A 23,467-nucleotide genomic window follows, 5' to 3' on the forward strand; every position below is an offset into this window, starting at 1 on the left:
TATGTTACAGTGTCGCACTGTGCTATGTTACAGTGTCGCACTGTGCTATGTTACAGTGTCTCACTATGTTACAGTGTCGCACTGTGCTATGTTACAGTGTCGCACTGTGCTATGTTACAGTGTCACACTGTGCTATGCACAAGACATATCATGGGAATGACTATATAGGTAGCTAATGAATAGAAGTGACTATATACATTAGCCAGTGAATATAACTAATAATGGGTATAACATTGCATTGTTATAACATTCCAGTGTGAATAAGTGTTAAAGAAGAAAGTTTGTAACACGATGGTTTTACCACGTGTCCACAGGGTAATGTGAGTAGCCTACATCACGTCAAAACAAAATACTTGTGTTCCAGGGTCCGTGTCCATAACACGACTCTTAAGAAGATAAATGATGTGATATATGTTTGTTGATAAAACTATCAACAAGTCTCCGCAATAACTTGTTACAGGTCTGATGACAGAATTAGGGATGGAGGTGAAATGATGGAATGATCTGGTCCCCCCAACACAAGTATTTTGGGGGTGGGGAGGATGGGGGTGTCCTGTAGTTTTGCACCAGCTTCAATGACGCAAATAAAAATATGTACAAATACTTGTGTTGGGGCGGGGGTGAAATTAGGTGGGTAGGACGGGTGTGGCTTGTAGTTTCGCGTTAGCGTCAGTGATGTGAATAGAAATATGTACTGCTGATTCTAAGTTTGTAGTTGAGATTTGTTTTCACAATTTTCGGTAGTTTTTGGTTTTTTAGTGAAAATATCTCATCTTGAACTTTAGAAATCTATGTGAGCATGTAGTATGTGTAGAACTTGTTTGTAACATACACAGTTTCAGATAAACATTGGCTTTACTTGATGTTAACTGGACAGCTTACTCTCATGTCTCATTATTACCTGTTGGTGGATTTTGAAGGCGTATGCAGTCATGACCCGTCTTTCAATGTGTTATGCATTTGTCTGTAATGAGCATTTTTTCTATTGTTTGTAGTACAAAAAGATAAACGTATGTTTGCCTTACAGGGAACAAAGTTTGATAGTGCTATCTCTACATTGAGGGAAATCTCTGTGATAATAATTATTCAATGTGCAAGGTTTAACCTGTGGTTACACAACCCACCATAGATGCATTTTGTCAGTTTGTTTGCGTGGTCTTGGATGCGATCAGATTAGATTTTAGTCAAACCATGATGTGGGACATGAGGTTCTCACTGTAGCAGAGAAACCAGGAATCAGGGACTCAAACCAGGACCAATGTGACTGCAAGCAAACGCTAGAAGTTACGTGCCATCTCTGTCAGGTATTTGTTAGTTACTCTAGAACAGTTTCTTGTGATACAGAAGCATATGTATGTCATTGATACATGGATCCTCTAACAGAATCTCACTGTTGTCCAGTCACTGGATATAAGGGAGGGGTCAGTGACCGGTTTGGTCACCTCAAATTATCATTACTTGATTGGGAGTTAAACAAATTTATGTAAAGGTCTTATTTCAATCTTTAAGAAAATGTTAATGAAAGCATCACTATTTATGTGCAAAATAGCTAATTGTTTCTTATAATGTGCTACTGTATCATAAATTGTTTCGATATTGAATATTAATTTCCTAAATCTGTTGAATTAAAAGGGTTACACCAGTAGAGTTAAGATTATTGGTAGAAAATGTATATGATAAATGTGAAAAATCTTCTTTGACACTGCATGAGAAAGAAATCATTTACCCATCGCATCTATAATAATGACTGGTCCCTTAGACTTGAATAGGATGCTGAAGCACACCTGGAGACTCCTCTTGAACAGATTCATATGCAAACTCAAGTCCCACTGGTGCAGTCTATCTGGAAGTGATTGGCTAGCAATGATGAAGACAATTACCCTGTAGTATATCTGGGTGTTCACAGTACCCTGTAGTATATCTGGGTGTTCACAGTACCCTGTAGTCTATCCAGGTGTTCACAGTACCCTGTAGTATATCTGGGTGTTCACAGTACCCTGTAGTATATCTGGGTGTTCACAGTACCCTGTAGTATATCTGGGTGTTCACAGTACCCTGTAGTATATCTGGGTGTTCACAGTACCCTGTAGTATATCCAGGTGTTCACAGTACCCTGTAGTATATCTGGGTGTTCACAGTACCCTGTAGTATATCCAGGTGTTCACAGTACCCTGTAGTATATCTGGGTGTTCACAGTATACCCTACCCTGTGTAGTATATCTGTAGGTGTTCACAGTACCCTGTAGTATATCCAGGTGTTCACAGTACCCTGTAGTATATCTGGGTGTTCACAGTACCCTGTAGTATATCTGGGTGTTCACAGTACCCTGTAGTATATCCAGGTGTTCACAGTACCCTGTAGTATATCTGGGTGTTCACAGTACCCTGTAGTATATCTGGGTGTTCACAGTACCCTGTAGTATATCTGGGTGTTCACAGTACCCTGTAGTATATCTGGGTGTTCACAGTACCCTGTAGTATATATGGGTGTTCACAGTACCCTGTAGTATATCTGGGTGTTCACAGTACCCTGTAGTATATCCAGGTGTTCACAGTACCCTGTAGTATATCTGGGTGTTCACAGTACTTTTATCTCTGTAGTACTTATAGGTAAGTTATGATAATATTACCATTTGACAGTTTCTTGGATGGTCCAGTTGACCTTACATTGTCCCATGTAGCATCAGATGATCATAAAATGAAGGCACTTGAATGTCAAATCAACATCAATAAGAACTAGATTGTTTCTAGTTGTCTTCCAAGTATCACACATGAAGTCATTCTTGTTTATTTCATTCTCCATAGCAATGGTAAGTCAAAGCCAAACTTTTACATAATTGGTTTAGTATTTTCACTCAATGCATCGTTGTGTGAGTGTGCTTTACATAAGCTCAATCATTTGAAACATCTACAGAGACTAGATTTAATAAATTTACAGCAGATTGTAAATGTTTGATTGAAAATCTGAAATGTCTCCTGGTATTACTTGTTTTGTTATAATTATTTTATTAAGATGATGTTCACATAGGTTTATACTTCATGATTAATTTTGTTACTGAAGTATTTTTAAAAGAGAGTATTTTATTCTGTGTCTGCTAGAGCCATTCAGTATTCTGTCTGGTCAGATAGTTGGTGCCTGTATTTTTTATCATCCTGCATCTATGAGATTTGGTAGGCAGCCATTCAGAAATATACCTTCGTAACTCAGGTCTTGTCTGTTTGTCCCTTGATAGTGATGCGTTCTTAGTGTGTGCATTTTTTTCTTTATCATTAGCCAAAGAATAAATACATTATTCAGACATGGGTACTTTTTGTAATTTCTAACATGTGGGGTCTTTCAAACATAAATTATTAAAACAACTTTTTCACTGCCTCACTCAACTTTTTTCAAGCGCATATCAGAAAACTGATGATCTTTACTTATATTGTGACATGCCTTTGAGTATCATATAAAAAAAAAGAAGTAATTATGAGTGTGGATTCCTCACGGACACCATTTCTTAATTTGGGTTTGTTTCTGAAGCAGATTAAACCATTGTTGATAATGGAATATGTTATGGAAGAACTATGGACTCCTGTAACCCAGAGCAAATTCTGTACCCACAAGTAAAATTTGGCACCAGATGTGAAAAAGTGTTGAGGATTGATTGCATTTATGTGATGCATTTCAGGAATTCAATCATTCCCATGTGTTTCTACACAGTGTAATTTTTCAAAATGGCCGACATTAACATGTTGCTTCATGGTATGCAAGCAGGAAATGGTAACCTAGAAATATAGATGCTAGTTTTATATTGTAGAACATTGACCATTACCAGACTCGTTCCCAGCTTTAGTGCAATGACTCAAGAGGAACACAAGATGTGCAATATTTCTTTCTTTGATCCAAAGTGTTGTGAGGGCTCCAAGCCCTGTTATATTTGTTTGTGTATCATATCCATGTAAATATCAATTTTTCAATAATGTTTTCTTGTCTTATATATTTTAATTGTGATGTATATATGAGGTAGATATGAATAGACATTTCTCCTGATGTTGTAATTGTACATAGCCATGGAATGCTGAACTGTACAAACTGCAACAACTGCTTCAGCAAATACTCCCATGTGATATGCAATGTAAAATGTCATTTGGCGAAACGCAAGGATGTTAGTCCTTTCATGTACGATTTTCTCTATTATCATGTTCAACTTACTAGTATGCTACAAGATAGAAATCAGTGACAGATTCTTTGCTTTTAGTTGTTCTGTTGAGCCAATGAATGGACCTTAACTATATTTTGTAGCATATATAGATAGTCTTTAAATAAATAACAAATATATGTTAATACCTTGATGAAAAACTTTCCAGATTATTAAGCAGTGTAGAGCAGTTTTGATTTAATGAATCTCAAACTAACCAATAATTTTCCAGCAATAAAATGGTTGTCTAATCATTTTTAGATGTTATAAATTAATATTTAGTGTCAAACCACCATGAAAAGTCGAACTCTAAAATGATTTCTAATAAAATAACTTGCCCCACTTCATGATTGACTGCATTTTTTTAAAAATACTTAACAACTAGTTTGAATATCTTTTCTCACAATTAAGAATCTTTGTCTGGCCATTTGTTGTTCATAATCAACAATAACAATGGTGTTATCAAAGATCAAGTCATAACGAAACTTCATTGTTGGTTAATAACATTCTTCATTGAAGAATTTGGTACTTTTATTTGATTTGCTAAGGATGTATGGGCTTTATTGAATATCATATATTGGACTGGGATGATACACTATGTCACGATATGATACGTATCGCGATATATACACCTTGAAAGAATGACACAGTATTACGATTTAAAATGATTTATTTCAAGGTATTTGTGTATAGCAATAACACTATCATACTTGTGTATGTTTCCCTAAATAAGTACTTTAACATGTTTAAGATAATACTGTTTTGAAAAAAAATTGTGTATCAATACACCAGTCGACAATACGATAGCTGTATCAAACTTAAATGTATTGTGATGTATTGGTGCATCAGTGAATCGTCCCAGCCCTGATCATATAAGTCATGTTTACATTTAACCAACCAATTTTAACAATTGGGAAATCAGTAAACATCATAAACATGCGATGTGTATATTCCATTTCACACCAATTGGTGGCTAAGGGTACAAAATAGATGTTTGTCTTGCATTCAGGGATTTTTTTATGTCAGTTTATTTGTATATGGAAATTATGCATAATATTTTGTTGTTTTCATTCACATAGAAATTGGGGTGTCTACTTCTATTGTGATTGTCTTTCAGCTTGTTACTGAACTAGTCAATTGCATAGATAACAAATTTGACAATTTCCACAGCGGTGTTCAGGTCAGTTTTTGCATTAATATATAACGTCACATTAAAAGGATTCGCACTGCCTAAATATATAGAAAAGCTGCTTATACATTTAAATTGGGTCTTTTCTATATGTTTAGATTGATTAATGGACTCCTGCTGTCTAGAAGTGTTATCATACATTTTTGTCAGTTTCTGTTGACAAGGGTTACATTCAGTTACACATTTTTTAAAACGGTTATTACTTATTTCATCTGAGAATAAATTTGCACAAAAGGCTGTGTATAGGTCATAAGCCTCATGTGTTTAGCATGAGTAGATTCGTGTTGTCAACTTCAAGGGAACAGCAGTTCAAGCATGACCTGTGCCCATTTGGCATGAGAAGATTAATGTTCGTGTTGACAACTTTAAGGGAACAGGAATTCACGAATGACCTGTGCTCATTTTGCATGAGGACCAATACATGTACCTACCCATTCCAGTGTGTCCATCACTTTCTTCAGCCTCATCATTTGCATTAATGTAGATAGGGGTGACAATAACTACACAAATATATTTAGCCAATAACCAGGGTTCTGGTGAAATAGAAGTGCATGAAACATGCACCAGATGGTTTTCAGATCTTGAAAAGCCCATGTTTGCAGCTTGATGCCTGTGTCTATTCAATAGCCAAACTCGGGGGCAAGGGTGTCCAAGTCTGAGGTGCAATGAACAGTTACCTCCTTACCCATTCCAGGATCTGCTGTCAGGTTTTGTATGCCAGGTTTGCATCTACGAAGTTTTGTCCATGTCAACAACATACCCCTGCTTGTGTGTACGTGAAGAGAAGTAAACCTTTCTGACCCGTGTCTCTTCAAGCTTACTTCTCACATCAGTGAGTTTAGTTTTATGCTGCTTTAATCAACATTCGGTGTGACGAGCTAACGCTTTAACCACTAGGCTACCCCAAGTGGTAAACCTTTTCGACCTGTGTCTCTTGAAGTTTAGTTCTCACATAAAAGCAGACTGAAATCCTATTCAGATGCTGGCCATGTAAGACTGTGTAAGGATGTACACCTGGCATGCATGCAGTCCTAATGCAGTGAATAGCATCTGGTAGTTGTCAGTACACTTGTCAAACATGACTGAACATCTTTCATGGGAAGGGCACAGATTAAAGATGTAAATGTCTCTTGTACCCTCATGTTGTATCAGTATCTCTTTCATGACAAATTCATTCCTCTGATAAAGTATCTGCTGGAAGGATGCACCGTCATTCATCGTACAGTAACATAACTTCCAAATATGTTGAGAAGCAGTAGCATAATGTGCCCTAACTATTCATTGCTAAAATGTAATGTTTTTGTTTGAAGTACATCTTCATGGTAGAATGCAACATGTTTGTCTGATGTTGCCCCGAATCTGGATTAGACTTAATCATGGACAGTTCCTCAGATTTTGTAGTTGTCATCACTGGAATCTATAGCTGTACATAAAATATCATTTTTTATAGCCATGATTCCCTACAAAGCATTTAGGATACATGGAAAATTGATATGTTTATCCTCGGCTACAGATTCTGGAGTAGGTGATCAGTGTTCCACAGACATCCAACCTACCATTTGCCAGGATCCTGAATTTACAATGCTCATGAATACCTGTTTACTTCCTGATCGTGTATCCAAGCAAGATCTGTTATTCTTTGTAAATAATATTGATTTTTTTTGCAATTATCTGAATCTCAGAATAAAAGCTAAAATATAATATGTTGTTTGTTATTCCTGCAAGATCTATTGAATCCTCCAGATTTGATGGATAACAACAGTACTTGCTGAACACCTCACATTCAACCTTCTTGTCAGGAGGAAGAAGACTCCGACTTGTCAACCGAGTGAGTTTAGTTTTACGCTGCATTCAGCAATATTCCAGCTATATAGCAGCGGTCTGTAAATAATCGAGTCTGGACCAGACAATCCAGTGATCAACAGCATGAGCATCGATCTACGCAATTGGGATATGATGACATGTGTCAACCAAATCAGTGAACCTGACCATCCAATCCCGTTAATCGCCTCTTACAAGCATGGGTTGCTGAAGATCAATTCTAACCCAGATCTTCACAGGTGAAATGTGAACAGACACACAAAGGGAAGTACACATCTGTTGCTATGGGATCATACTGAAAAAAACCAAAAGGATTTTTGAAAAGGGTTTAGATTGTCACTTACAAGTCACAAACATTTGGTATGTGTTTTCCAAAACATCAGTTATACACTTTGGTAAATAAAGAAAGTCTGAACCAGACAACCCCGTGATCATATTATGAACAATGATCCACACAATGTGGTACTGAATGACATGCAATATAGGGAGTCACAATGAATGACCACTCTGCCTGTCATCGCCTTTTACAGCCAGCATGGTTTCCTGGGGACCAAACCCTGAATCCTAATGGAGAGTTGGGAGCTGTAGCCATATTTTTCTGCGTGTATCACCTAACACTTCGTTTTACAGGCTGCTGCTCTCTGAGGCAATATCAGTGCAGAGATGGTCTGTTTTTCAACCATTTGCAAACACAATGCTGAAACTTGCACATGTGGATTGATCAGTGTAACACAAGTGTCTTGAGTGAGTTTTTACGCCAGCAATATCATGGCCGGGTCAACAGAAATGGGCTTCTCACATAGTACCCATGTTGGGAATCGAACCCAGGTCTTCACCGTGATGAGCAAATGCCTTAACCACTCGACTACCCCATCGCCCCCGTCTTGACTGAGTGTAAACAACACATATCTCCCCGACTTCCAGATACAAAAGGACAATTTGTGATAACTATTCAGGAAATACAAGTTGTTAAAATAAGTGAGGTGAGGTGAAATTGGGTTTTACGTTGTGCTTGAGAATATTTCGCTCATATGACGACGTGCATGCGTGTGTATGTGCGGCTGCTTGTACTAGCCCAGACTGAAGCTGGTTGCTAAAATGAAAGCAACAAGGCAGCAAACAATTGTCGTCCATGTTTTACACCAGTTTTAGCAGATCACATCACATGATATGTGGCAAATTGAGAGGTTGGGGGTGACAAGCAAACTTGGCCATAAACTTCTACAGGTTCACACCATCTGATCTGAAATCACAAAACCCATGTTACTCAGGACCCGCTGACCCCAGTACAACAGATACCCAGGACCACAGACCTTCAAGGTTCACCATGTTACTCAGGACCCGCTGACCCCAGTACAACAGATACCCAGGACCACAGACCTTCAAGGTTCACCATGTTACTCAGGGTTCACCATGTTACCCCACTGACCCCAGTACAACATATACCCAGCACCACAGACCTTCAAGGTTCACCAAGTAACTCAGGACCTGCTGACCCCAGTACAACATATACCCAGGACCACAGACCTTCAAGGTTCACCATGTAACTCAGGACCTGGCTGACCCCAGTACAACCTTCAGATACCCAGGACCCACCCCAGACCTTCAGGACCACAGACCTTCAAGGTTCACCATGTTACTCAGGACCCGCTGACCCCAGTACAACAGATACCCAGGACCACAGACCTTCAAGGTTCAGGACCTGACCCCAGTACAACAGATACCCAGGACCTTCAAGGTTCACCATGTTACTCAGGACCCGCTGACCCCAGTACAACATATACCCAGGACCACAGACCTTCAAGGTTCACCATGTAACTCAGGACCTGCTGACCCCAGTACAACATATACCCAGGACCACAGACCTTCAAGGTTCACCAAGTTACTCAGGACCTGCTGACCCCAGTACAACAGATACCCAGGACCACAGACCTTCAAGGTTCACCATGTTACTCAGGACCTGCTGACCCCAGTACAACAGATACCCAGGACCACAGACCTTCAAGGTTCACCATGTTACTCAGGACCCGCTGACCCCAGTACAACAGATACCCAGGACCACAGACCTTCAAGGTTCACCAAGTCACTCAGGGCCCGCTGACCCCAGTACAACAGATACCCAGGACCACAGACCTTCAAGAGTGTTAGTTTGACAAAATGTGTACGAAACAAAAGTTTTTTGGACATCACTGACTGCAATATCACAGTATGGCCTTACCAGTGTTGGAGAACTGTTTGGTAAGTGATGAGTCAAGATTTATATATGTAGACAGAGTTACAATGCTATAAATGTCACCTGTCAATATGACGAAGCTAGACCACATACAGCCTGTGTAACAGCACTATTCTTGGGGAACCACAACGAATGGGTCCTCGGAGCCAGGCATTGGCCATCATTCAAGTTTCAAATCTTGCAACAAACATTTCCAAACAAAGTTGTTAACATGGATGGACAATGTTCCATAAATTTAACACCAAGGAAATGGTATCACACCTTGTGTTTTAATTATTACAAAATGACTCGGGGTTCATGAAATGTTAATGGAAATACTTTCGCACATGCTAAACTCACATCTCATCCATGCTGAGTTGCAGACAAGGGTAATCTTCGTTTTATTGGCATTCTACAAGTTAACGAGTCAATAATGAAGAAGTTGTTATCCATACAGTCGTATGCTTCAGGTATTCTGTTACTCTTCAACTAAGTTAAATGATTTTCCTCTACAGAGTCAACTTTCAAGTGTAGTCCCGTCACATTCAGACATAACATAAGCCTTGAATACAGGACCTTAGTTTATTTTTGAATTTGTACAGTTTACTTTGCAGACTGTTGTGCCTTTCTCTGTTTGTGGAGGATCTGGGTCATTTCTTCCCTCTTCCTCTTGGCACGGATATGAGAGCCGAGCTGAAAAACCAAATAAGCAACATTTAACACCAATTGTTCATTTATTTCCCTACCTCAATTGTCAAAAATGTGAAATTTTGTAAGAATAAAAAACTTGAGTTAGTCACATAATTCAAAGATAAAAATCAAAGTCCTACGTCATCAATATAGAATGTACTTCACAGTGTAAATATTGATATAGCAAAGTAATGACATCGAAAGAAAATAAATCTAGAACACTACTGCATCCGTTGTGTTACTGAGCAAGAAAATTAGTTTAAATATTACATTGAACAGTATTTCAGTCCACCATGGTGTGACTTGATACACGGAGAGCCGACATCTACAACCTTCGTAAAATGGGATTTAATTCAGACAGAGAAAATACTTCCAGTCTCTCAAAACAGTGTGTGAAATTTACGTAGGTCCTGTGTTCCCTGGCTGGTAAAAATTCATCAGGACCACTAAATGATAAGTCTGCAGTGGTCCTGGTGGCCAGTGAATTTTGTATTGACAAGTATTGACGAATGTTATTTTGGACAAGTGAAGTACAGACAGGACCACTAATTATTGTCCACTCACTGGTCATGTGGTCTAGTGGGGAAATGTATTGAAAGGTTTCTTTCCCTGTTTTAAGCTGCTTTAGCAATATCATGGCGGTGGACACCAGAAACAGGCCTCACCTATCGTACCAAAGTCAAGAATTGAACCTTGGTCTTCAGAATGATGACAAACACTTTGACCACTAAGCTGTGCCACAACCTCCGTTAAAATAAAATGTGTGAGTGAGTTTAATTTATGCCACTTTAAGCAATATTCCAGCAATATCACAGCAGGTGACGGCAGAAATGGACTTCACACATTGTACCCATGTGGGGAATCCAACCAGGGGCTTTAGCGTCAGAAAATAATAGAGGTCTGAAACACACAATCAATGCATCTTACCCTACGTTTGCAGAATTTGAGTGCTCTCTTATCCTTGGAGATCTTAAGCAACTCCTGGCATCGTTTCTCGTAAGGGGCAAAGCCAACAACTTCTCTCACTAGGTCCCGGATGAACTTGGTCTTCTTTGTCATACGCTGCCAAGAAAAGGTTATTAAAACTTCATTTTCACTAGAAACCCTAAAAACAAACCTTTAAAATACCCTTAAAATCGTAATAGTCTATTAAATACCATGTACCCAACAATATCTGCTGTGCTATTTTCACATCAATAAGTGAAAAAGTATGTGTAAATACTACAACCTGCCTTCATGCCTGCACACAAGCATTTATCTAGGATTCAAAACTAAGGGTCTTGTTTGGCAAAATGTGAAAATACTGCTATGAGAAAACTCAGACTCCATGACACCACCCCCGACATCCGTCTTAAATCTCGAACACTACATAATCATCAGATGCTTGATTGGCATTTTAGAAGATGATATTTGATGAACATAGAGATTTTTTCTGGGTTACATCTTCTTGTTATTCTCGAGTACAACGTTTCAGGGCTGGTTCTGGCCCCATCATCAGGTAAAACTGAACAGTAACTGTTAACTCTGGCCGTGACGTCACAATGCTTATGACGTCGCAATGCTATGACGACGCAATACATGTGGTGGTCAATAGATACAGATGACATGGCTAATAGAATACATGTTATTATGAATATATAAGATGTCGTTTACTGCAAAATTAATGGATCAATTTAGAACTGTGCAGATACTTATACAAAATTGTTGATTGATTTAGAAATGTACAGAGACGTATGTATAAATGTATAGAATGTAAAGTAATAGCAGTGTATACATAGAAATTATGCTTTATACATGGGAACAGTGACGAGGGTAGGGTATTGTCCTATTGTTTTATGTACCATGCATTTGGGAGTTAACAGTTACTGTTCAGTTTTACCTGATGATGGGGCCAGAACAAGCCCTGAAACGTTGTACTCGAGAATAAAAAGAAGATCTAACCCAGAAAAAATCTCTATGTACATAATCATCATTTATTTTTGAAAAAATATTGACAAAACTTACCCCCTTCCTTCTGGTTGGTCTTACTTTCCTGCCACCTTCTATTTTGGTGACACGGTGGCCCTTAGACCGGCCAATGGCCATTTCATAGCGGAGCCCCATTTCTGAAAAGGTAATGAATCATTCAATTTAGTTGACAGAAAGAGAAACTACTACTTTCTAGATTCAACTGTAAACTGGCTGGAAATCAAGTGATTTTTTTATAATGTTGCACTATTTCCGCTATTTAATATCAGCCTGTACTAATCCAAACACCAAACAAACAAGTGATTAAAAGCATCAGCAATAATCCTTGTTAGCATGGTTCAATGACCTGAAATCTGACAAGTCAGAGTCCAGCTGCCATATCCCATTTTGTTGAATTTTACAATAACATACTGTCTGGGGAAGACACCATTAGTCCCATCCAAATAGTGTACTTACAGGTTATGTAAATGAAGATTTGTGGAGAAAACAACCACTAGTCTCCCTACACATTCACTTTTGTCAAACAAATGGACTATTGGCCATGCCTAACCCAGCGGTTGCGAACCAATTTTGAATATTGAAAGGGACAGAACACTAAAAACATATGTTAAGATCTGGAAATGTTTGTAACAAATCAAAAGGCAAATTCAAAACTAACAGTTTAACAATAGTTATCTAGGATGCCTCCCATGCAGATCCAAGCAAACATTTGTCTACAGCAGCTCATGCTCAATACAAGAAGAAAATGAGGGGGTTGGAGGCTGCAATTTGTATTATATACTTCCAACTGTGTAGGTTAAACTTTACGATGTTCATCAATGTTCTCTCACGTTGGGTGATCTACATATGTCTATGCAAATAGTTAGATTTTATATATAAACTGACTTGTTAATAATAACATACTTTGTGGTAAGGAAAACTATTCCCACGCTATCATAAAATTGTAGCCAGGGGTTATGATTTGGGAGAATTATTCGAATTCAAAGCAGGGCTGAAGGGGTCGTTGTCGGCACAGGTACTACATACATACCCCAGGTACGTTTCTGTATACAGATATGTATCCTAAATAAAGTCAAAATACAGAAACGTACCCGGTACCCTAAAAGCCGGAAGAGTCAGTATTCTGCAATCCAAAACCGAAACCGTATGTAGTTGTTCCCGTTCAACTGATTCGGAGTGGTATTCAAGTGAATCGCGAAATATCCGTTACTGTGTATTCTCATTACTTACATAACGCAATCAAATGTATCAAATACAACAGTATGACAGTTCCAGTCAAGAATAAGGCACAATGGAAATGGAATCATCCTAGGGACGTTTTACAAAAACTTTCTAGATACATACAGTAACGGAAAAAATAAGTCTAATTCCCTCTGCTATTACAGTTTCACTGCGATCGCTAAGTGCATAATCAAAGGTATAAAAAATAACTCATATCAGTACGTAGCCCTTCTTGAGCAAGATTATAATGAAGACTTCAGGTAAGACTGTCCGTACTTCTCCGATACTTTTATTTAAAACATCATGATCCTCATCAAATGCCAAAAATAAGTCCGCGAAACGCACACATAACAATCGTCAAATCCTTCGATATACCTATGAATCTGGTCAGTTCTAAGCATTACATCCACATACAAGTGTTGTTTACATGTGTACATCCATGTACAACATTCGGCTTCATGCGTGTGTATCACCGATATTTCCATTAAATAATCGACTATTTTGAAATAAAAATGACTGGTCTTTTCAGATGCCGGTAAACATGAACAATCTTATTTATTTTCAATAAGGATTAATCAGATATTTCTACAGTGTTCACACTCACTTGCAGATGACAGAAAATGGAAGCTAAAGAGGAAGTTATGGAAGCGCACGCGCAGGAGGTTTGTTAAAAAAGACGAATGAAGGGAAATATATTCACAAATGATTCTACATAAATTCGTCTCTCCCCGTATCTAAGAAATAATACATCTAGCTTTGCTTGACAAGGGTTAAATCTTTAATTCAAATTTTAAATTGAACCCTCTCTAACTGGGTGGATCATTGTGTATCTTGACTCCTCTATTTCGGTTTCTCAGATTTAGATAAAACTGTCAAGTGAATGGCGCTATTTTATAAGATGTATAATTTTCTTGTTAACAGTGTTCACTCCGAAGAGCGATGTTAATTGAATTTATAAACAAGTATATCTGATTTCCTTCGGAGCGAATATTTGGCTGAAGAAAATTCGTTGTATTGACAGGTAATTTCGCGTCGTTAGTTTTGCTTAGACCAATAATTTATGAATAAACTCAAATGACAAATACGCTATGACTATTTCCGTGACAGTTACGTACATAACATAGTTTGTGGATGGTACGGACAGTCACTGATTTAACATTTCAGAAGTGTATACTTTGTGTTTGTACAATAACGCTACATTTCATTGAAGTAAAGTGCCATTGATTTATTCCTTAAATAATGAATGGCTAGAGTTAATGCAGATACCCAACCATAACTAGGATACAGTGGGTACTGGATATATTTAATCGTGGGATCATAGGTTTTCAGATGTCTCTTTTTGGGACTGTAGTGTTTACTCGTGATATAACAAGGCAGATAGCGTCACACAGACATTGGAAACACACAGATGATGGTTTGTGCTCAAGATAATGTTGTCTTTTTAAAGTTAGTTACATGTTTTACAGTTGTTCGTGTGATAATAGAGACAACAATGGGTGTCCGGCATCCAAAAACCCATAACATGAGGACATATGATCATTCTTTCATTGGCACTGGAGAGTTGTTAAAACATACATCTTCGTTAAACTGAAAAGTTCACTTCAACAGTATCACTATGACTGTATAGAGTGACAGCACAAATTCAAAGGTAATATAATACAAGAGCAGTGATGATAAAGACATTGATGGTAATAATCACCTCTCAGCAACAATAATTCAACTCGAAAATAGGCAGAGGCAGGGTATAATGATCATCACAGACAATGCTGTTATTATGGTAACTTGAACTGTCATGTGAGATGAGAGACAATTGCAAGCTCCCCTTAATACCAAAGAACCAGAAGAATATATGCCTCTCTAAGGCAAATAGTTCTGGAATCAACTCGTAGCACGTTTCAAATCTTTACATCTGAATCTATTACAAGGTTAGATATAGCAAACCACTGCCTCCTTACTGTGTGTCAATAGGTACATTGTATCACACTTGGAACATTGTTGCATAATAAATAACACTGTTACTTAACAACCCCTTTCTGTGCAGACAATGCCCCTTTACTCTGTATATCATTCTTGGTTTATGCACCCCTTTCTGATCAATCACTGCTACTTTTACCAAGTATAAGATCCATGGGTTTATGCATCTGTAGCGGCCATAAAATTTCCGAGTCCCATGCTGGGATTCGAACCACGGACCTTTTGATCCAAAGTCGCACGCCTTGTCCACATGACCAAAGAGGTTAACCCCGTCAGCAAGCTGACAAGGTAAGGATGTCATCTGTGGGATGACACCACGCCCTGCTACATACTCCCCCGTCAACAGAAGGCACGTCCCGAGACTTATTTTGCTCAAATTTGATATGAATGTGCTCAGCCCCGTGTTGGGCGCCAATGTAGCGGCCGTAAAATTTGCGAGTCCCGTGCTGGAATTCGAACCACGGACCTTCTGATCAGAAGTCGGACGCCTTGTCCACATGACCAAAGAGGTTAACCCCGTCAGCAAGCTGACAAGGTAAGGATGTCATCTGTGGGATGACACCACGCCCTGCTACACATCCCTTTTACAGTTTTATCTTCAAGCATGGGAGTTCAGATTGTGTAGGGATAAGATCACTTAGAACCAGTTGTTCTGTTGTATCCGTTGTATCACGGGTTGTTATACATCAGGTTCATATATTTATTCAGGTTTGGGGTTACAGTGCCTTCTGCGAAGGGCAACATGGCTGACCGTTTTCCTGTGCTTACTTAGTCTCACATGAGGTTCATGCAAGTGATGTCCTTCACCTATGAAAGAGTGTTACCTCCCCTAGTTCTCTATATCGCACATACCCAGACCCCAGATGTCTGGAAACCTCGCCTTCCGCTCAATTTTCATTAAAAAACAATCTCTTACATTATTAAAGTGACTGTCTATAACGGATATGTGGTTTCCATGTCCGGATGGTACATTTTACAAACCAACCGTCTAAATATGCACAAAATTGACTGCTTATCCGCAGAAATCTTTGATCTTCTGCTGACCGTATGAAGTGAAGCGTGAGAGTCCCACATGTCTTGACACAAGACAAGGTCTACTAATCCGGATTAATGACTGATCAGCAGGGTATTGGTGGTAATTAGTAGGCCTATCTGACACTGAGTGAATTGTAATTGGCAAATCAAAATGACCACACTGTTTTGGAAGTTATTTTAAACCAGAAGTGTATGCTCGCTACCATTTCAACACCAAAGCCTGGATGACAGAAATCCAGATACCCGGATATTCAGTTATCAAGACGATTTGCGCAAGAACGAATGTGTCCGGGTATCCAGGGGTCTCACTGTATACCACAGGATAAGCGAAAGCCTGTGTGAGAGCATCCATGGTCCCATGGTAAAGAGTTACCTAATCAACTCATAAGCCGTGCTTGCTTCAATCCTGCAACACAAGTCTGAAATTGACATGTCTGCAGTAAAGTGGTGTACTCCCCTCTTATTGTTTGCTTGATGCAAAGTATATCTACCTTTTACTCTTTATAGCCTCTAAATGTACTAGAAATTAGTTCCAAGACATAAGTCATCGTGATTTTTATATCTGGTTTAGCACATTATTTTTTACAATCCAGTGTAATCGCAGTGTTTTCTTGTTTTGCTAACAACAGTTTTATTTCAGAACTAGATTGCTAACACAAAGCTTTTCTTCTGCAGGTTTACAGCACATACAACAGTAAAGTCAGCATGGAGATAGGAAATGGAAATGTAAAGAAACGGTAATGAATCCTATAAGACTTTTAGATTCTTAAGACTATATAAAGATCCATTGAATATAGAATCTTGGTGTTTGTTGCACCTAAGTTATCTTAATATTTATTAAATTTGAAAAACAACTACCTCTGTGTGCAATGTGTATGAAGTGTACTGTACGTAAAATTTCCTGCTAACAAAGTAACTGAGTGACAGAAGGATTGATTCTTAAATATCAATTTTTGCAACATTTTCTATCTTTAATGACAGTGCTTTCAAGTTCAAACGTTCAACAGGCCTGTCGCTTAACAAACCACCAGCAGCCGTGCTCCCATCAGATGACGGAATACAAATTACTGGGGAGACAAAACCACCCACTAAACTGTATAAGGTAACAACAGTCTGTTCCTATAGAGTAGTTAAAGTGTCACAGATATTGGATTCTCAATTCGTTACCCAAGATGGTTTGACAAATACTCAGATTCACTGGACAATTGCTGTAATACTAGTACAGCATAATCATGACTTGTGTCTTTTGTGTACTTAAAGAATGAAAATCTGTATATATATTTTGTACAAATAACACACATGATCAGTGATTATCACACAACTGGAAACTGTCTTGTGGTGTAATTCAGAATGGAGGGAGCACTCAGATGTCCATCATGTCCTTTGCTAACAAGCCCAAGCCTGTGGCAACAGTTAATCCACACAGGTAGGTCGTAATACATATGAAGAGTAATAAAATCAAGTGCTTAACTCTCTTCATATAGTACCCGTAAAGGTCAGGTTTAGAATGAACCTTCAGTAACCCATACTTGGCGACTAACGGGTTTGGGTGGTCAGGCTCGCTGACTTGGTTTTACAAGTCATCGTATCCCAATTGAGCAGATCGATGCTCATGTTGTTAATCACTGGATTGTCTGGTCCAGACTCGATTATTTACAGACCGCCGCCATATAGCTGGAATATTGCTGAGTGCGGCGTAAAACTAAACTCACTCACTCGCTCACTCTCTTCATATACACAAGTGCTGACTTGGTGCTCTCATCTCATAAGGATGTAGTGGTTATTTAAAGCTTGGAATACTTATCGCAATACGTATTAACTTTCATGTTTATTTTTCACAAAACCCAATTTGAAGGAATGGATTAGGATTGTTAATGACTTTTCTTCCAATTCATACATACCATTGTATGTAATGGGTGAAAAATTATGGATGTCAACTTCTATAGTAATAGAGACACAAGTATAGACAGGTGTGTGCCCTGGTCAAGGTTGATACCTGGATGGAATATCCTCATGTAGTCTCTTGTAGCTTCCTTAGACGCCAGTTGTTGTTGTTGGCAGACATGACTAAGTGGCTTCCCATATGATGGTGTGATCAGGGGTCTTGCTGATGTTTTCAGAAATGTCTGATTTCTGGTCGAGTTTGTTGACAGATGTCTGGTGTTGAGGTGTCTGAGGGCTTATTTATTGATTGATTGATAGTTGTTTAACACCACACTCAGCAATATTCCAGCTGTGGCAGCAGTCTGTAAATAATCAAGTCTGGACCAGACAATCCAGTAATCAGCAGCATGAACATCGTACTACACATTGGGATACGATGACTTGTCAACCAAGTCTGCTAGCCTGACCATCCGATCCCATTATTCGCCTCTTACAAGCATGGGTTACTGAAGATCAATTCTAAGCCAGATCTTCACGGGTGTCAGAGGATTTTTGTCAGTTGTCTTTCCTGAAATGTTTTGGTCTCAGACTAGCTGACATGGGGACAAAATTTCATGTTAAAAGGAGGTGAACTGAATGAGGTAGTGAAGCTCAGTTACTTGATAGTCTTGTTATTGTATCCTGATAGAGTTGGACATTATTCGTTACATCAACCAGGCTAAATTACACGTGTCACTTAGATGACGTTTCAGATTGTGACGTAAAATGACAAAACAGTTTCAATGTTTAAATTTCATAGATAAATGTGTACTGATATGACTAAATGTGGTGTTTAGACAGTTATACATAACATATTGTGCAGTCCATCAGCACTTCATATATAATACAGTGGTCAGTTTTCGTAACCAGGGCAAATGGGTTGCACCTCATGTATTGCGACATTAGTTTCTGTGAAAACCACATAAGTGAGGGGAAAGAAGTGATTTTCAGATGATTTGTGTCCACATTTATATATTTTAGGGTCATTCTAATTAAGAATGTGTTCTTACTTCCAGCTTATGCTTGTAACTTGGTTTCAGTGTCCCTTGCTCTAACTTGTCTTCTAAGTCCCCTCCACGAACCAAGAGGAAGAGAGAGGTGCAAGCTCAACCTTCACTGGGGATGTTTGTGCCTAGTGTTAATATGGAAGATGATTTGGATGACTTCTCTATGCCATCTATAAGTTATGGTATGTGACTGTTGTACTAATTGTGACACAACATTTCATATCCTGTCATATTTCATGGAAAACAAGAGATTACTTGTGACATCTCACATGTTGTTGTGCAGTTGTAAGACTTCAGCTTTATTTAGGGCTTAAAGGTTTCCACCAGCTGACTGTTAACAAAATGAAAGTGTGCAGACTTTATAGCATTGTTTCTATCTCTACTGTGGTTACAGCTTGTTTCATCTCATCTCACAGTTTTATTAACTTGAAATATTTTGTAGTCTCCCCTCACTTATGCTTGTCTTTATTGTGTTGTTTTCTAGTTTCCCCCCGTGCCACCAAAACAGTACTCCAAGACAACAGGCCTAAGGTAAATTGTGTTATAGCTAAAATGGACGGAATTGTCATGAAACTGCCCTGTAGTTGTAGCAGGGCGTGGAGTCATCCCACAGATGACATCCATACCTTGTCAGCTTGCTGAAGAGGTTAACCTCTTTGGTCATATGGACAAGGCGTCCGACTTCGGATTAGAAGGTCCGTGGTTCGAATCCCAGCACGGGACTCGGAAATTTTATGGCCGCTACATTGGCGCCCAACGTGGGGCTGAGCACATTCATATCAAAATTGAGCAAAATAAGTCTCAGTACCCAACTATACGGCTCGGGACGTGCCTTCTGTTGATGGGGGAGTATGTAGCAGGGCGTGGAGTCATCCCACAGATGACATCTTTACCTTGTCAGCTTGCTGAAGGGGTTAACCTCTTTGGTCATATAGACAAGGCGTCCGACTTCTGATTAGAAGGTCCGTGGTTCGAATCCCAGCACGGGACTCGGAAATTTTATGGCCGCTACATAGTAGTCAGAAATGAGTCAGCTGCTGCAAATGATACTGGCCAACTGATTCCTCAACTACGGGCCATTATCAGTTCTGTTGTCAAATAATGTCACAGCAGGTGACGTTACGTTCCATAATTACGTCATAAATTTTGTTTCATGATCTAACAGTGTAGGGTCAGCAGCCAGTTGCGAGTAAGTTGTTTGAACTTAAAATTAAACTTATGATACTGTTCTGTCTTTTTAAACACAAATTTTTTAAACTTATCCTATCTCACGATTTGCACCTCTCTCTCTTGCTTCGACGCTGAGTGGAACGAATGAGAACTTTTCCTGTAGGCCTCTCTTGTCCATACGCCCATGTTCCCCAGGCTGCTCTCCTTATAGGACAGGTCCCTAGTCCCTGGCTCCCCGGCAAAGCGTGCAGCATGTTCCCCTGTCTACCCACGTGACTACCTCAGAGTGATCATTTTTCTTCTTGTCGCACCACTGTGTGGACGTTTTGTGAGAGTTCTCAGCTTTCCTTACAAGTTAATAGGGGTGTCATGATACACCAATCTCACGATACGATACGTATCACGATTTTAAGGTCGCGATACATAATTTTCGCGCCTTTTTGCGAAAGAGGGATGTAAATCTGAGATTCTTTACTAATAAATTCTTATAACTATCATGTTAGTTTTGCTAATAACTCAATAAGTATGCATATGTTCTCAGAAAACTTTTATTCAAGTTAAAATAAAACCAAAGTCCCAAGGTTCCCTTTTCTATGTCCAACTTGACAGGTATGCTTGTCCGACATCAATATCATCATGATTCACGATGAAATGAAATGTATCAATCTTATCAGGGTAAACTTGGTAACTGTGGAAATAACACTTCCAATTGTAAAAATAAATAAATGATCTGTACCAGCAACTGGCAGTAAGTCTGTCAAGTATAAACTTTGAATAAGTCACAAGTAATATAACTGATCTTATACTGTGTCACAAAAACACATAAAATGAAAAATAATACTTAAGCAATCAGCTTAGTGTCAATTGACTCAATGGAAAATAGTTGTTAAATAATAAATATGAGGTGGACTTGCATGTTTGTCATATTCCCACTGTATCCGATCAATGTCTTACAAATATGACACATTGTCTTTTCACGACTAACTTTTCGTTGGCCATCCTCATAGTAGTCTGGGAAACAGAAATGTTTCCACACATTAGACTTGAATTTACTCCCAGTGGGAGTTGAGAAATCCATGCACAACACTTCGATTCACTTTCGTTCGACTCCCGCATCATAGCATTACCTTACTCGCAACGTAGGCGCTCGCTGATTGGTCCATCAAAATAGTCTAGCCAATCACAAAAGCTGTTAGTTTCCAACCTATTTTTTTAAGTAAAGCTAGCTACATCTATTTATCGGAGCGGTCTCGTATAATTTTACTATCAAGACTTTGAAGGGGATGGATATAGCATTGAATCGATAAAGTTTTAAAATAGGAATCAATACTCGCAAGCATGTATCGCGTATCATATTGTCTGTAAAAATGTACCGATGCATCGATACATTCGCGTAACGTGACACCCCTACAAGTTAACATGAGAAATATATCATGGGTAGTTGACCCTAAGTAGCGTAATTTTGCGCACACAGTAACAATATTTACTTCCTCGGAACCCTTCCTCGTCATGTGTGGGTTGTATTGACCTGTGCTCCTGGAGCAAACGTTGTTGGGAATGTGCTCCCTTATCAAGGACGTTTTTAGAGCATGTAGACATGCTTGCTCTGGTTGGCTGGCTGGCAGACAGAGCTCGTTACACTTCAACAGTTGATCACCCGACAAACCCCCGCTTTCAACGACCAGTATTAACTGCTCGTCGTCCGGAGAATCCCATGGCGGACAGTGATGATTTTGTTGTCGCAACATCAGATGTCTACTCGTCGTTCCGCCAAATCAAACCACTCTGTGTTGCCAGATGACCCACACAGCCGATCTACATCGTCAAATCGCTGAACCGATTCACCACACCGAATGGATTCACCAGACCGAACCATTTCGCCACGGCGTATGTGGATTACGACATCGAGTCAATTCGCCATAATATTAAGACTGTTTCTTATCGCCGAACCAATTCACATCATCGATTTGATTCACAGCACCGAAACGTCTCGCCTCGCCGTAATGGCTCTCTTCGGCTAAACGATTCACCTCGGCCGGAACATTTCACCTCGCCTCACCGGTTCATCTGATCGTTCTAGATCTCTGCATCAGCTGAGATCATTTAAACATTTCGGATTACCGAACCGATCCAGATCAGTCACGATCCAGCTCACAACGCCGATCCAGATCACGGACTGATTCAGATCACATCAACGTTCCGGCTCACCACCCTGAACTGATTTACCAGCCTGACTCGTACCGTTTCACCAGGTCGAACCGCTTCCTATCGACGAACCAGTTCACCCGGCCATTCAAGATCACTGAATTGTCAGCATTCATTGCACTGTCAGCATTCGTCAATAATCCATTCCTCGGACCTTGCCAGCAATTGAGCTTATTCACGAATGGGGCGATTCACCACTCGTGTTATTTCCAACACGGCGCATCTTACCAGCCTATCAGAGCCTATGCCAAATGTGTCTTGGATGCCTCCCAAGACACTTAACCCACATCGAACCTCGTCTTTGTTTTCATGGTTCGGGCTATGCCAGTCGCCTATAAGATGCAGGAATTGTTTTTGTTGATTCGATACACATAATTGCATGGTTCGCAGACCACCTACAGCTACCTAGAGCAAGATACCAGATGATCTATTGATTACATTCAACATGAAGGATAGGGACTTTCCACATCCTCAACGAGGTACGTGAACTTGCATCTAGATACGGCCAAATTTGTCGAACTCTGCTAGTTTTCAACACGATCCTCGTTTTCAGGGCTGAATTCCTCATTACGAAGTGGCAATCTCTAAGCACGACAATTTGATTGTTTATCTGGTTTACCTTACAGCTTGTGAGGCGTTTAATGTTTTTAGTCACATAACTTATCCCACCTTGTACCCCTTTTTCGGCTGGTTGAACAGAGGTAGTAGCTATGTGCTTCATCATGCCAAATCGATTTACATGTGATGTCAGTAGCGCAGTCATCTAGACATATCATGCTCAGCACTTGACAGTCTGACGATCCCAGTTCTCAAGAGTCCTCCGTGACCGGGGCTCATCTCATTCCAGACTTAATCTACCATCTGACCTTCA

The 23,467-nt window shown here is 39.4% G+C and overlaps 2 protein-coding genes and 1 long non-coding RNA gene across 4 annotated transcripts in view; 2 read left to right on the forward strand and 1 right to left on the reverse strand.

The window, feature by feature from the left end:
- The first annotated feature begins 13 nt into the window (after positions 1 to 13).
- LOC124279433 lies at positions 14 to 7,071 on the forward strand. Of its 2 annotated transcripts, none has more exons than XR_006899371.1 (3): positions 14 to 2,186; positions 2,227 to 5,860; positions 6,839 to 7,071. It is a non-coding gene; the product is annotated as an uncharacterized LOC124279433 (long non-coding RNA). The 2 variants fall into 2 exon arrangements; XR_006899372.1 differs by having other exon boundaries at positions 2,256 to 5,860.
- Positions 7,072 to 9,971: 2,900 nt separating this feature from the next.
- Positions 9,972 to 14,017, reverse strand: LOC124279423 (60S ribosomal protein L36-like). Its single transcript, XM_046715255.1, has 4 exons — positions 13,887 to 14,017; positions 12,098 to 12,198; positions 11,021 to 11,155; positions 9,972 to 10,096 (listed from the first exon to the last, which is right to left on the reverse strand). Exons 2-4 carry the CDS (start codon positions 12,194 to 12,196, stop codon positions 10,007 to 10,009), a joined length of 324 nt encoding a protein of 107 aa, XP_046571211.1. The 5' UTR covers positions 12,197 to 12,198; positions 13,887 to 14,017; the 3' UTR covers positions 9,972 to 10,006.
- A 185-nt stretch (positions 14,018 to 14,202) lies between these two features.
- LOC124279848 (Bloom syndrome protein homolog) overlaps positions 14,203 to 23,467 on the forward strand; it is a 48,803-nt gene continuing 39,538 nt past the window's right edge. Inside the window, exons 1-6 of the mRNA XM_046715730.1 lie at positions 14,203 to 14,303; positions 16,967 to 17,028; positions 17,273 to 17,393; positions 17,641 to 17,717; positions 19,255 to 19,403; positions 19,706 to 19,752. Of these exons, the coding sequence (XP_046571686.1) occupies positions 16,997 to 17,028; positions 17,273 to 17,393; positions 17,641 to 17,717; positions 19,255 to 19,403; positions 19,706 to 19,752 (426 nt within the window). The 5' untranslated portion in view covers positions 14,203 to 14,303; positions 16,967 to 16,996. The remainder of the gene's footprint in view (positions 14,304 to 16,966; positions 17,029 to 17,272; positions 17,394 to 17,640; positions 17,718 to 19,254; positions 19,404 to 19,705; positions 19,753 to 23,467) is intronic.

The sequence above is a fragment of the Haliotis rubra genome, unplaced genomic scaffold (assembly GCF_003918875.1).
Source record: "Haliotis rubra isolate DU_JTF1 unplaced genomic scaffold, ASM391887v1 Scf107, whole genome shotgun sequence".
Taxonomy (NCBI): Eukaryota; Metazoa; Mollusca; class Gastropoda; order Lepetellida; family Haliotidae; genus Haliotis; species Haliotis rubra.

Excerpts from the sequence above, each read along its gene's own strand:
- LOC124279423 (XM_046715255.1), bottom strand. The coding sequence starts at position 12,196 with ATGGGGCTCCGCTATGAAATGGCCATTGGCCGGTCTAAGGGCCACCGT. Across the intron at positions 11,156-12,097 it reads GACCAACCAGAAGGAAGGGG|CGTATGACAAAGAAGACCAA; the intron begins GTAAGTTTTGTC and ends TTTTCTTGGCAG. Across the intron at positions 10,097-11,020 it reads TCAAATTCTGCAAACGTAGG|CTCGGCTCTCATATCCGTGC; the intron begins GTAAGATGCATT and ends TTGGTTTTTCAG.